Consider the following 15,096-nt stretch of genomic DNA (forward strand, 5'->3'; position numbering starts at 1 on the left):
AGGCATGGTCGTTTGCTATTGGTATTATTTATAGCTTGAACTATTTATTTTTAATTTTAGCAAGACTGTGTAAGAAGCCATTCTTCTCTTTTTTTCTCCTTTATTCACTTGTCCTAACAAAAGCCAGAAGCGACGCGATTAATTAAATCTGATTAACTATTTTCTGATTTATTGAAGCGGAACGTGCTTTTTTTTATTTGAAAGCACTATAGTCTATCGCGCCAAAAAATTCACGTCGAATCGTCGAGGATCGAAAAGGTGATGCGTTGCATTTACGCGACTTGTGAAATTTCGGTCGGCGCGGAGTCAAAATGTCGTTCAGCATATTAAAAGGTGTCGAAAGCGAACGTGGAAGGAGCGCTCGAGGCCGAGGAAAGGAGCAGAGAAAACATGGGAAACGACAAAAAGAAGAGGGTGGGGAAAAAGGTAAAATTCGTAGGATAAAATTAGCGGAGCGATGAGCGAACCGTCGGTGCACATACCCCAATTACGTGCAGCCGTCAAACATGGCTTCGGGGTATGCATTTCACGCGCTCGGATACGTCTAATGCACATATATCCCATATACGCGAGCTCTGCTGAACGGCAAAAAACACGGACTCGGATAATTATCCGGTGTTGCGTTGTTGTGCGACTGCATTAGGACACCGTCAGTCACGATGAAGCATACATATATTTTCACGATTCAGATGGATCTTATCGGCAAAAATGTCGGAGATAAATAAAATACACTTGCTCAACATTTTTATAACGTTACCCTACAAAATAAATGATGCGTTATTTAAAAGTATATTATAAGGTTTTATGCTTTTAATGTAATTCTAAAGACAATAAAGAATAGGTTTAAAGGCATATAAAAAGACACAATTTATTCGAAGTATACAACTTTATGCCTTCACATTTTGTCTTCAGAAGAATCGTTTTTAAAGAATTATATTAAAGGCATACGTAAGAAAGATATAATTTATTATTATTGCTATTTCAATGCTACTTTCAATACTTATGTGTGGATTATCGTTTTGTATTTCCGCGAATATGCGAAATCTTTAACGTTTGCACGAAAGGTTTATTATGTTGTTACGCTGCATACATATATCAGAAAGGTTCCATCAGTAGGTAGTGATAAAAATGAGATTATTCAGTCGCGTGTGATCCTAGAGTATACTCTTAGGACACGCCAAGCTTGCTGCCATGTGTGCTGCTGCACCTATACGAATTTTCCACGCGTGGCTTTCGTGCGTGTAAACCGTAGCCATGGATATTAACGAGCGTGAGTGCGCCCGTGGCGTGACATGTGACACAATGTGCCGCGTGTGACAGAAGAGTTTCGTGCTGTACGACGCTAAGGGACGGTAGCAAGTAATATCGCGTCGTCATACACCGTAATAATCCCGCGTATCGGCGCTCGGGCTGACGGAATTTCGTTATCGCGCCGATCCCCGCTGCGATCGGGAAGAAACGAGAAAATTACGTTTGCACGAGGAATTACCTCGTCGCGGCGGAGACCACGGTTTCTCGCGGCACTGCGCGGCTTTCAGTTCCGACGTTATCCCCAATTGAAAGCGTCGCTGACGTCATAACGTCGTTACAGAATCACATTTCGAGGATATGCGTATTCATTTTTTTTCTACGACAGAATATTTCCGAGCGTTGATTTCCCTCACCTTGCGCGTCGCACTGTGCAAACGCACTTACGCGCGATTCGCGAAACGCAGGTCCGCGAAAGTAGAATGTCCTCGTACGCGTGCTCCCGTAACGTCACGCACGCTGCGGCACGCATGAATGGTAGCGGTAAGTGCGCGCTTTAGATGTAGCGTAATCACGAAATTGCATGCTCGACGATGGTAGAAGATAAAGAGAACGCAAGAGTCCGACGGAATCTCCACGTTAAAGCGAAATCGGCCGCCTCTAACGATAAATGATATAACATCAACGTGTTACGAGACGGCGATGCGGTGTGATGTAACTTTGAAAATTGAGAATAACAAAAGAGAGAAAGGGGGACGAGAGTGCAAAGTGGAACGCGCGAATTTCATTTCTATGTTGAAAAATATTACGGATCGTAATCAGTCCGCGAACGCATTACTCCTGCGCAACTTTAATTCCATCGGAGTGGTAGGTCGAACAAATTGATTGCCTAAACGAACGAGATCGCGTTTATGTCAATTGTCTACAAATTCGGTAACATTGTTTACAGGCGCGCTGTGTAAGCGGCAAGCGTCGGCTTTAAAGTGATTTTCGATATCGTTAATACCTTCAATGCGCCCTGATGTAACTTGATTTCGTTACTCCGCGCAAATCCGTGGAACGAGCCCGGCCGGTGGTATCGGCGTGTAGTTCGATTTTCGTGACACTTCATTAATTACCGAAGCGCGTTTACCATGTAATTTAATTAATGTCCGCCAGTGTCACGCGCGGACCGGACGGCGTGGCCGGGAGAAACGAGGCTCGCAGTTAATACGCGAACTGTTCGCTGTCGCATTTTTTACGGGGAGACGCTGCATTACGTTAATTGAAACTCGCCAACGGCGCTTGTGCCGCGATCTTGCGAGCTTGCAATTTTGCAAGTGCGCGACGACCGTTTTTTTTCCCCCTCTGTCTCCCCCTTCCGGGCATAGTTACGTCATTAACTCTTTCTACCGATGCTGCATTATTTGTCTTTTGCCCCTTTGCCGCATTTTCCGTATAGCGCGCGTAACTATGCCGTTACTATTTTATTCATATTTCTGTACAATTCCAAGCTGAATTTTGAACCAGACGAGGTTTCCACTTATATAATGTCAAGAATAAAACAAATTCGAGCAGGCTTTATCGGTGACGAAACTTTGGCTGAAGAAGTGGAAAGTCAGTAATCGTATGCCATTTTTCGTTCACTACGTCTGGCTAATCGGTTCAAGTTAAACGAGGTATAGAGCTAAAGCGTGTGTGCGCCTTGCGCAATCTAAATGCCTCAAAGAAAGAGACGCGAGCTGGCGACGGCTCACCGGCAAGAAAACCCCCGTGGTCTAGGTAACACACGGTAACAGCCAATAGCGCGCGTGGAGAACAACGGCTTGCGGCCTGACGCGGGAGGTTGCGCCGCGGGTGGGATAGGTAGATAGGTGGCTGAGGATGGGGAAGTACAAAAGCTTTCAACCTCCCATCGTCCTCTGTTACCTCCCGTTTTACATGCACACGTACGTTCCGCATTCTGTGCGCGCGGGCGGCGCGGCAAGCCGTCTCGAATAGGCGGGAATCCGACCTAATTTTATGCGGCTCTTATTAAATTCCAGCCGGCGAGGATCGCGGAGGACGACACGCGAGGCGCACCGTTATTTTGCGCCTGCACCACCCTCTCATCATTCACGCGACGTTCGGGCGGAAGATCCAATTCGGCCGTCGCGTCGCGCCCCTACGATGTTAATTGGTGCGAGGAGATAAAGGATAATTAGTTTTTGTTGCGACACGTCGGATTAGATGGGATTAATTTGCAACGGAGGCGGGCCGGCAGCCTTTTCAACTTGTCGCGATACACGGGTGTTCGTTGTCGATTAAAGCGAACGCGAAAGGTAAAAAATCGATGTGCAAGGAAGACGCCGTCATAGTTTTGTTATCAAGCTGGATAACCTGTTGAATGCACTTGAAATGCACGGTGTTTTGTTTACGCGTCACTGTTTTCGCAAAGGATCTGATAACAATACGGAGATTGTTGACAATTGCATTAAGATAGCTAGTAGGATAACAGAATTGAGGTAACGTTTTAACCGGATGCACAATACACGTAGGCAGAATACGCAGAATATTACAAAATATTCTCTGATCCGAACCCTGGGAAAAAAAGACAGCAATCCATTTTGGGGGCCCACAATTAGTAATCGAATTATTTGGATTGTTTGTAAAACTCTAATCTTTTACGAATTTTACTCCGAGTAACAAAAATCGCAATTAGCTATTCTATCTATACCCAAGATTTTTAAGTAATACTAATCAATTCTCTCAAATAGTCTGTCGATATTCAGTAACGCAAAGATAATTTTCACTTAAAACGCACTAACCAAAATGTTAAGTTGCTTAACTAAAAAAAAACGTTCAAAATTTTTCCCAGAGTACGAACACTCCAAATAATTCGATTACTAATTGTGGGCCCCAAAATGGGCTGCTGTTTTTTCTTCCCAGAGAAAAACGTTTTCCTGCGAACGCTATGCGGTATCTTCGTGTACAATTAAACGCGTCGAAATAAAAGTTCAAAAATCCACGCATTTGCTGACAAGAACTGCCGTCTAAGTATCGGCGAGAGCCAGTTATTTGTAAATTTTTGGACTAGAAAAACGCGGGAAGGGAAAAAGTGGGGGGGGGAGAGAGAGAGAGAGAGAGAGAGAGAGAGAGAGAGAGAGAGAGAGAGAGAGAGAGAGAGGAGGCAGAAGAGGAAAGAGGGCGAGAACCGAGGAAGGGAGAGAAAAAAATCGCTGCCTCAGGACTCTCGCGATGTAGTTGGAATAATTTCGACGTTTGCATGGATGAGGGTGCTCCACTGCCGTCGCATTCAAACCCTTCCCTCGTCCCGGGCTTTCCTTTTTCCGCGGTGTGAATTCGGCATACCACATGGCGGCTGCGACTGTCGTCCCTTAAAGCGCGAGTGCGCAAGTTAAGTCTGAATAATGAATCCGTACGGCGGGCGAGGGCAGCGCGCCTCGTATATTCCACCGCCGCGAATCCTTTAGGACTGATCTTCTACGAGATGTCCCTGCAAGTTGCTTGGTCGTTACCTGAATGCTGGTAAACTCCCTTCTATCGCGAAAAGGGGATTCGAATGAACACCCCGGCGTGAAACGTATGTGCCGAAAGACAGACACGGGAGGAAGAAAGACGGAGCCGCGAGTATTAGTCGAAAAATATACACGGGGAATATTTTAGTAGAGATTTAGTTTCTCTCCGTATGAAAAATGAATATTTACCACGATGATCTGCGAGCTTTCGCTGCAGGAAGAATTATGGAAAGTGCGAAAGCAGTTGATTGTGTTCATTGTAGATTTCAAAAATTCCACAAAAATACAATGTGGCTCTAAAACAATACGCAGCTGTATTTGTTGAATTTTTCAATGAAATATATGTATTATATAAATTATCTGTTACCGTTATACCGTATAGATGAGAAGAATACTTTTATAAATGCGTTTAAATGAAAACAAATTATTAAATATTCTTTTATAAATATAATAAATTATCACAAAAATAAAATCATATCTTATTAGTTCGTTGAACAGAATTTTCTTTTAACTTAATAATAAACTTTTAACACGCAGCTACGTTTACAACGGATGGAGTTTTATATCGTTAGAATGAAAAGATATCTGACAGGTAACAAGGGGCAGAGACGAATTTATAAAACTGAATGCGCATCCTTCTAATTTACGCCGCGAGCTGGGTAATGTCATTGAAACAGCAACCGTGCGAGATAATAGTTTCATACGATTAATTATAATGAGATTGAATAATGGATATGAATAGCGAGAGTGAGGTAACCCATGCATTTGGCAACCGCAAATCCTTTGAGGCTGATCCCTAGATGTTCCTGCAAGTTGGTTGGTCGTTACCTACACGGTGGTTTACCTTCTACGGCATATGGAACGGCTTATTTAGACGTTAGTGGATTCTTGGCCATAACTCATGGAATAATAAACCCGTAACGTCATAAAATAATGTATGTGATACGATATGAATAATCGTGGTGTAACCGCCGTGACTTAACGAGCAAATGCGCGGCGTTGTTGCCCGACGAATAGAAAATCGCTGCGATTTACTCTCACTAATCCATTGTTTCAATATATGTATTGTATATCTAGTGAGTGAATTGCGAAGGCACGCGCGTACGATGAATCAAAAGTACCTTGATTTAATGGTGTCTACCTAACCGTTTTCTCCAAAAGATCTCTCTGCGAAATTAATACTTCCGTATGTAGCGAATTAGAGTTCGCTGTATGCGCGAATAAATGCGATGGAAGAAACAGGGAAGCGTCTTGTAATTAACGTTAGTCGATATCGTGATTTTTTTTACTTCTTTTGTTCCTTTTTTAGCGCGGCACATTTTGCCATATGAATTACGCGCGATGAAAGAATTGCGAAAAATGAAACTCAATTACGAATAATTATAGAGTGGCGTATATTCTCGGTCGCAAACACCCCGGGCGAATCTTCCGCAGTGTCTCTGTGTCCGCCGCTCGCGAATAAGCCTCTCTCATGACGGCGACCATGTAAAATCCAGAGAAAATACTCGGGGAAAGCGGCCCGGTAATTAAACTACTGTACCGTGTTTGCGCAGAGCGTACATACGTCGCAAAGAATATACGACGGCCATAATGGTATCGCGTAAGCTGCGAGACGCGCGACTCTTTTCATCAGCCAATATATTTCCTTCGCAATAGCGGAGCCGTAGGCTATATATAAAAATATCTCTGACGATAACGAAAAATTATTCGGCCTTATTATTCGTTGGAAAAACAAAACGCCCTTCGTGATTTGTCTATCACTCATTTTTCTCAGTTTTGTCATTCATCAAACATTTAACATTTTGCCACATCTTAACATATCAAGTTCGATAAAATTGATCATTATATTTCGTTCATTTCTCTTTCAATTTTGTTCATTATGATTATTATATTTTTTAATCGTTATAAAATTATATTTATAAAATATGAATTTATAAATTATATTACAAAATAGGAATAGACACCACATAAATGTTAAAGTTATCGCCGACAATAATGCGTGCCTTAAACGCGGCCAACTTATTATCGGTTCGACTACTTAAAAATCAGTAAACGAAATTCGAGTACAGATCCTCGATTTGGCAACCGTTATACCCCAATTATCGTGGAAACGCGATTCCCGAATAAGTTGCGAGTAAAACGAAGCAGTCAAATGCACGATGAGAAAATGCAATTCAAACGCAACGTAATTTTTTTAATCAGTTAGCGAAATTCGAGTACAGCACCTCGATTTGGGAACCGTTATACACCAATCATCGTGGAAACGCGATTCCTGAACAAGTTGCGAGTAAAACGAAGCAGTCAAATACACGATGAAAAAATGCAATTCAAACACAACGTAATTTTTTTTTATAACTGTCAATTCTACATTAACCAGTAAGATCATGACGTATCTCGAATTGTATTATTGATGCGGCGCACTGGACTCGTAATTGGCATTCGGTAGCCCGTAAACTGCGCGAGTTTGTTTCCCGAAATGGACACCACAGCGCGTTGAAAAATACGGTTTATTATTGCCGCGAAAGCAAATGCAGTTGCCGCAAAAAGCAATATATTTTCGACGGGGATTCAACAAAGTTTCCCGCTGCGCGATTACACAAACGCGTGGATCGTTAAAATGTTTTAAAGAGAACGAAACAACGAAACAAGCCTCTTGCGCGACACTGCATCTCGAAGCACATTAATTTTCTTTTTGTTCGCACATCGATTTTCTCGCCCACGAACTTTTCAAAATTTACCTGTGAAAATTTCTACTATCCCTAAAATATATATTAAATATTACGCGAAGAACATCTGGTCCGCGGAAATTACGCTGTTTTACACACCGGTTCCTTCTTTGAATATCTCGCTCATAAAAGCACCCGGGCATTGAGAATGAAATTGGCGTCCAAGGAAAAAAATCTAGGTGCCCCTAGGCGCGATCATCCCGGCCATCTATTTCAATATTACTGCCCGCCGTAGCATTCGCAAATAAAGCGAGAACGCCAGTGGAAGAGGTCTGAAATACGACCGTCTTTAGAGAACGGAAATGTTCGGTGTACTCGCGACTGCGAGGCTCCGTGTGAAATGGCTTTCCAGCGGCCACCGTAAAAGCCAGCGAGCCCAGCTTTGAAGAACAACTGCAGCCGCCACGAAAAACCAAATGCAGCTGCAATGCGCAGCTCTCCCTCTACCGCAGACATGTCATAGCTACCTCTTCTCCTTTCCTCTGTCCCCCTTTATCGCTTTTTCACAAAAATTTCCCTAATCTAATCCGATTGTACTTTGGAAATCGCTTATTACTCTCGGAAGTTTTTGGAGTGTAAACAGAACCATGGCGTAAAAATTTCGCTCTACTGGAGAAAATATTCACCTTAATAGAGTAAATGTTTGCTCCAATAGAGTGAATATTTTACTCCATGATCCTGTTTTCACTCCAAAACTTTAGAGTACTGTAGTGTTGCGAGCGAAATGTGGCCTAGTCGCAAATAAAGCATTTAACGATCTAGTGATTGGTCTAATCTCGCGACCAACTTCTACGCGAATGAATCACGAATTATCGCGATACACCTTACGCAGCATCTGCAGAATATATACAGACAATTAAAGTTGAACGAAGTAAAGTTTAACAGACAAACCGAATTTGTTAGCTCCGATGCGTGGCTGACGAAGCGCGAATCCAAAGGAATTACAACGTAACGCGTTTAACAGGATCGCGCTTGACGTCGCAGGGTAAGTAATTCGAGACGCACAATGGCAGGTACGTTCCGTGTGCGTGTATTCTTATTGCTCAGAGGGATGATTCAGACGGGGGATGAACACGGTGGAAGAACGGGAGGGGGGAGGGGCGGCTGTTGACACAGCCGACGAAACGAGACGCGAGATGCATTATCAAGCCCCGAGATACGCATTCGTGCCCCGTCCGTATACGCGGCTTCGTTCGAGCACGCACAAATGGGCTCTTACCCTCGGCAAAGTGCAAAGCGAATGCATATTGACTCGCGACGTTTCTGTAGACCAGATTTCGCGTGAGGCGCTCGCGTGTACGCGCTGCAGATTCGAGCACCGCACCGAAACTAGTTTCTCTTATTTGTCGCTGCATCGTTAAGATGTATACACGTTAATCGTCGCCGCGGGTTCCTGTGGGTGTCTAGGCGAATCTCGGTAAACGATAATCAATTGGAGCGACTGTTGAGTGCAAATAGTCCACGAGTCCCATACGATTTTGTTTGTATTTAATTATTGTATTTCATTATTGAAGAATTCTTATTAGTTGATTATTCACCATTGACCTAAAACATGGTGTTTCCCACGCAATTGGGAAAGGGGGAGGGGGAGGGAAAGCTTAAAAACAACCCTTATCGGCACGCAGTTAAAAAAAATCGAAATAGACGCGTAGACAATGTCTTTATAGTGTTTTTGCGACAAATATTATCAATATTATCATATGCCTCGGTGGTCGAATTGGTGAGACGCCCGTCTAGAGTATAGGGAGATCCAGGTTCAAACCCTGGCTGAGGTAATGTTTTTCGCAATAAATTTTCTGTATTCTTATAAATGCCAGGTGTGTGTATGATCAAGAAAACACTGACGTTGTTAATTATCGCTGGCTACATTGAAGAATTCTTATTATTTAATTATTGTGTTCGAATCTCGCGGATGAGCTTGTTCGCCGAGAAACAGAGTCGCTGCATTTAATAGTAATTTGATCGTCTCTGTATATATTTAATCTCTAATTAAATTCTCCTTAACGTTTGGACGAAAAAGAATTTGTTAAAGGATTTACTTTTTATATATTTTTCCAATACCTACAGATTTTTTCTTCTCCCAAAAGACAATTTTTGGGAAAACTTGGGGCGATTTTACTTCTTTCGACAATATTTAATTCGAAACAATTGGAATCGTTTCTTGTTATTTGAGTTTTTAGAAAATCTGTTAGGAAGTTGTTTAAGAATTAACAAACTTTCTTCAAACGCGATTATTATACTTGATTTCTGCTCGCAAAACAAAAAACGCAGGTATGCGATTCGCTCGAAAACGGTTGCGGATTTTTCGGTAAAGTGAAAAATGATTTATATGCATGCGAGGTTAACACGGCGTAAAGAGAGTTCCGCGCTTGTTATGCAAGCTGAGCTACGTTTAAGAGCGGGTTTTATTAAAAATACCCGAGCTAAAGATAGCAAAGGGGTTGGAGATTTCTCTTTTTTCACTTTCCTTTCTACGGTTGCTCTTTCATTTCTGCTCGGAAACGCGCTAATCCGAACCGGTGATGACGGTAAATGAAAGAAGAAACACTCGGAAAGACTTTGAAATCAACACAAAGATGTAATCGACATAGTGCAGAGGATAGAATTTAATTTAAAACGATATTGATTATTTACGCACGTCTAGCAATAAACAATGTGTGAATATTGTCAATAATACAAATATTATATACTTTACTTTTGTGTTGTATCAATTTCTAAAACAAATTTCTCCGATTCTGCGATACTCGGACAAAATTTTAATAGGTAATAATAAGATAAGAACTTAACAATAAAGTCAACTGACGTGTTTTAAAGTTAAGTTCAACTATTTCATTAATAAGAAAAGGCAAATATTTTCAATTACTGCCAATGAATAGCTTTTAAATCGAGATTGCTCCGATTAAAACTGATCAATTCGTAAATTTTACTCCTTTTTCATGCTTTCCCGTCTATCCGAGTATTGTATTCCGTATCCTCTTTTTCTTCGCAAACTCTAACGTCGCGGATATTACGAAGCGTCTCGGTGCCGGTGGGAAAGTGAGCCGCCAAAGAACCACGCGACAGCTCCTCGCTCGGCTCGCCTGGGGTTTTTAATTTGTCGTGCAACAGCCTGTACAGCATACCGGCCTGTGAAACTCGAGTTTTTCGGAACGTGGGACGCGAAAGGAGCGGACATGCGCTGTAGATATACGAAAGAAATATCGAAATGGGCGCCATATCACGTGCATGTCGCGCACGAAAGAAAATCGTCGTTTCCCTCGAGTGCTCGCTTAACGGATTTTCCCGGTCTATTTTCCTCATAAACGGCATCCGTTTTTTCATGCGAATAATTAAATATCGTATATAGCGTTGTTTTAAATCATGTATCGTGATGTAGTAATTGAGATGTTACTGGAATTAAATAAAATGTAAATACATGCTTGGTATTTTCATTGTATCTAATTCCAGTTCTCGAGATGCTTGTTGGAAGGAAACTAATTGACGAGAGGACATGAACATTTCGGACATGAACGGTCGAGCACTTACTTGTACGGAAGAAGCACCGCCGTGAAGTTGATGGCGATGGAGATTCGCGGGCCAGATGTGATCAGGTACCGGCAGCGGATGTTCGGCGGATACAGCCCAGGATATCCGGGACTGGCTAAAATGCATCCGTCGTGGCAATCCATGTCTTCGTACACCGAGTCGCATTCTGCAAACAAGAAGAAATATACATCAGTAACTTGAAACTCCTCTCCTTTCTCCTCTCTCCTGTCTTTCTCTCTCACTAGTTTCAGAAATTTGTCTCTTTTAACGTTGCTCACATATATCATGTATGTTTACTGCTCTATATTTTCTATTACTATTTTCAAATCGTGTACTGCATAGCCTGAAGGTGGGACTGAAGGCGCGAACAGTTGTGAAGCTTCGGAGCTGATTGCAAAACAAAGAGTGTATTTTCAGATTCAACTTTTTTATAGTAGGTGGCTCCTGCACGAAGGAGCGATTAGTAAGGGTGCTTTGGTGGAGCCTCTTTAATTTTTGTAAATTCATATGACTTTTTTCATAAAAAAATATCACTTAATGCATTATTGATCAAATGCATAGATACGCTAGATTACATCTGCACATTTAAAAACATATTTAAAAATATGTGATATTGTCAAGTCTCAAAGAGCTGTCAAATTTCATTAAAACTTTGTATCTTTTGACTTTAATAATAAGTATTTGCTTAGAGGTCAGTAACCTCGTATACTTAATAGCACATTTGAATCCTTGTGACGTTTATTATGTTCATCTCGCTTTTTGTTAACATCTACTTTTTCGATAAAATAATATCAACCTTCAAAGTGCTTCTGCGAGGACTCGGCCCGTAACCCCTATCGCAGTGAACACCAAGTAATAGTTACATAATATCAATATTATAATTTCCTACTTAACAATGGAAATGCAATATAACATGGGTGTTATATTACATTTATCTTGTTGAGTAGAAAATTATAATATGGATGTTATGTATAATGACTGTTACTCGGTGTTTACTGGAATGTTAAATAATACAACTTTAACATTTTCTTCTTTATTTTATTTCATCGGCGACCGGGTCTGAAATTTCGCGTACTGATAGATAAAATTTACAACTATAACATACTTAAATTTCAATTTTTTCTACTTTTAGTCGGTTTATGCAGGAGCCACCTTAACTTTCTTAGAGGGCTTGATCTTGAATATTAATAAGCTCTCTCTCTCTCTCTCTCTCTCTCTCTCTCTCTCTGCACTGAAAAAAAATTCTCGCTACCGTAACTAATCATGGTGTACTAAAAATACGTTGCTACCAGAACTATATATTTCTAAAGCACAGCAAACGGTTTGCTGTCGCACCTAATACAGGGCAGTGCACCGTAGCAAAATATTTAGCTATCACAACTAAATATTACTGTCCATATTTTACAACTAAAATTTAGTTGCCACATGCAGTTTTTAACTACATGCAGCTACATTTTTCTTTCCGTGTGTACCAATTCTTTTGTACACATATATAAGGCTCCTTTATATTCGTTAACAAAATTTTATTAATTAATATATTACTACTTCTTTAACAATATTACTTCTTCTTCAGGAAAAACGTAAAAGATGTTTTCTCATGTTTTCCTCCAATTATCGGAAACATCCATAAATAAACGTATTTTAAGGCTAACTTTTAATAGTTAGAGATTTTAATATTAATTCAGAGCATATACTAATACGCTGTACCGCTAATGACATTTTTTCTATAAGCTCATCAAGGCGCAAATAATCATTGAACGCTATCAGTTAAAGCGACGGTCCACCTTAATTTCCGGCTGTCCGACGGGCGAGCTTTGCGAGCGCGAACGATTTGCCAAAAGAGTGAAAATAATTGATACGTCTGGCGGCTTCATGAAAAATTCGAAAAGTGGAAAATGGGCAGACGTGTCAACGACAACACACGCTGGCCAATTAGCACGAGTTAACGAGATATCTCGCATCCGGCTCACATGATTCTCTCAATTAATATTTTCGTGACTCCGCTCGAAATATTGCCTACTAGGTCGAAATATTGCCCGTATGTTATAGATTATTATTCGATATACAACAATACCAAATGCAATACCAATTTAGTCACGGGCCACGAGTTTGTAGCATGTAAATAACTTGCATTTCCATTTCGATGATAATTACTGTATGCGACATTATGTAAATTAAATTAATGCTTGTACATATATTGTATAAAAAATAGAATAGTACAATATTATATAAAAAATAGAATAGTAACTAATAGTACTGTAAAGGGAGAAAAAAATTGATAATTTATAACTTGTAAATTTTATAATGCAAATCCGTAAATGCATCAAATACACGCGCATTTATAATTGATTTACTTTATAGGGGGTCAATCCTTTAATAGACTGAACGTATACCTCACATATACAAACATTATAATGATAAATTCAACGTAGGTATATTTGATACTGATTTATACCATTCATCATAAGTCGGAATATGCATTATTAAACAATATCCGCATTATGCGAAAATATTGAAGCTCAAAGCTATTTTCGAATAGGCAAATCAATGCGTGCGTACCGATTGTTGTAATATTCAAACGATGATTGACAAACCGTTATGCGTCCAATTATTCCACTTTCATAACGTATGCAAACACGTGATTTCCATAAACGCATAATATACTCGTATTTATTACTGCCAGCTGCATGCGATTGCGAAAAAGGCATTAATATCGCTTTAATATCACAGTGATACATGAGGTTTGTTTAATAGTACGGATACACCTTTATCTTTACCAAGTTGAACAAGACTACAAAGGGTTTTGGCGAATGTTTTTGCGTACGACTATCTCTATTTGCAACTCGCGTGTGTTAAAAGTACTTAAAACAGTTGCCGTTATTTTCCCTTTCGCAAAAAAGAAGAAGAAGAAAAAAAACGCGCGGTTTGATCTTCCTCCTCTTCTCCTTCTCTTTGCTTAGTTTTATAGTTCCGGGTGTATGCAATTGTCATAACGAGCGGATCCATTAGACATGGTACGCGTCCATCTTCTCGGGTATACGGTTTTTTTTTTCAATTTATATAGTGCCCTTTGCATCTTCGCCGCTTCGATCCCCCTGTGCAAGCCGCTCCTTCAACCACTTCCACCGTAAACGGCCCCGCCCTTTTCGCTTTTCTACCTTAAAACACGGAATTTTCTTGGTCCTTCATTTCGTGTCCTCGAGGCGTTCTTCGTCTAAGATACGGACCCTTTTTGCAGCATCGATTGAATCGCTTACGTTCGATTAAACCGGGCGAAAAAAGTATAACGACGGCGCGCCCGAGTCGCTAATTTATTTGATAATAAGCGCGGCGAAGTTGGTACTAACTTCTTAGGTACTGCGCGATCAATCGGATGATAATTGAATCGTATAGTTAATGGGCGTCAATTGTTTGGCTGTTAAAAAAGCTCTCGAGCTCGTTAATTGTACGTGTAATTGAAAGAGTATCGAGTTTTATTAACCGAGCGTTAGTTTGCTCGGAAAGTTGCCTCGTTAGCGTGGACACGGCTCAAACGGATACACCGGTAACCGTGCTAATGACATCAAAGGAAAAGTTTCACGACACTCACTACTGCATGATATAAATATAACTGCGATACCGGTAGGTATTATTCGCCGGCCTTGTCACTCTCGTGCAACAGCGAATATTAACAAAAGAATGTTTTACACGATTTAACAGGCAGAAAAATTAAACTTCGATAAGTAAAGTCAATCTAAAAAAATGACATTATCTAGTTGCATTGCTTTGTAGCAGGGCTTAAACTCGCCGAGTAAGCAAGCGTAAAGAAAAGGGATACACAGCTACATGTATTTCTGCGCGATAACACACTAATGCAAACGTCGTCAGCCGATTCTTCGTAAAGCGAGCGCAATTGCCATGTTGGAGGAGGTGCCTCTACCGAGAAACTCACTTCCCGCTTGTGCCTTTAAGTGCGCAAAGGTGAAATGCTTTAATACGGCGATAGAAGGGAGGAGAGAAAGTGAGGACTCTATGTAAATGCCCGCAGAAGACGCGCGAAGACTTTCCTTCGCGGCGCGCCGTAACGAACCCGAGGCGGAAATGCTGCGAGGAAAAGAAAA

The 15,096-nt window shown here is 41.0% G+C and overlaps 1 protein-coding gene across 1 annotated transcript in view; it reads right to left on the reverse strand.

Annotated features, from left to right (window-relative positions):
- The window catches only part of LOC105563334, a 255,758-nt gene that overhangs the window by 60,980 nt on the left and 179,682 nt on the right, over positions 1-15,096 (reverse strand). Inside the window, exon 7 of the mRNA XM_012014842.1 lies at positions 10,997-11,162. Within this exon, the coding sequence (XP_011870232.1) occupies positions 10,997-11,162 (166 nt within the window). The remainder of the gene's footprint in view (positions 1-10,996; positions 11,163-15,096) is intronic.

Source organism: Vollenhovia emeryi, unplaced genomic scaffold (genome assembly GCF_000949405.1).
Source record: "Vollenhovia emeryi isolate VEMERY1.0 unplaced genomic scaffold, V.emery_V1.0 DF939178.1, whole genome shotgun sequence".
In the NCBI taxonomy this organism is placed as follows: domain Eukaryota; kingdom Metazoa; phylum Arthropoda; class Insecta; order Hymenoptera; family Formicidae; genus Vollenhovia; species Vollenhovia emeryi.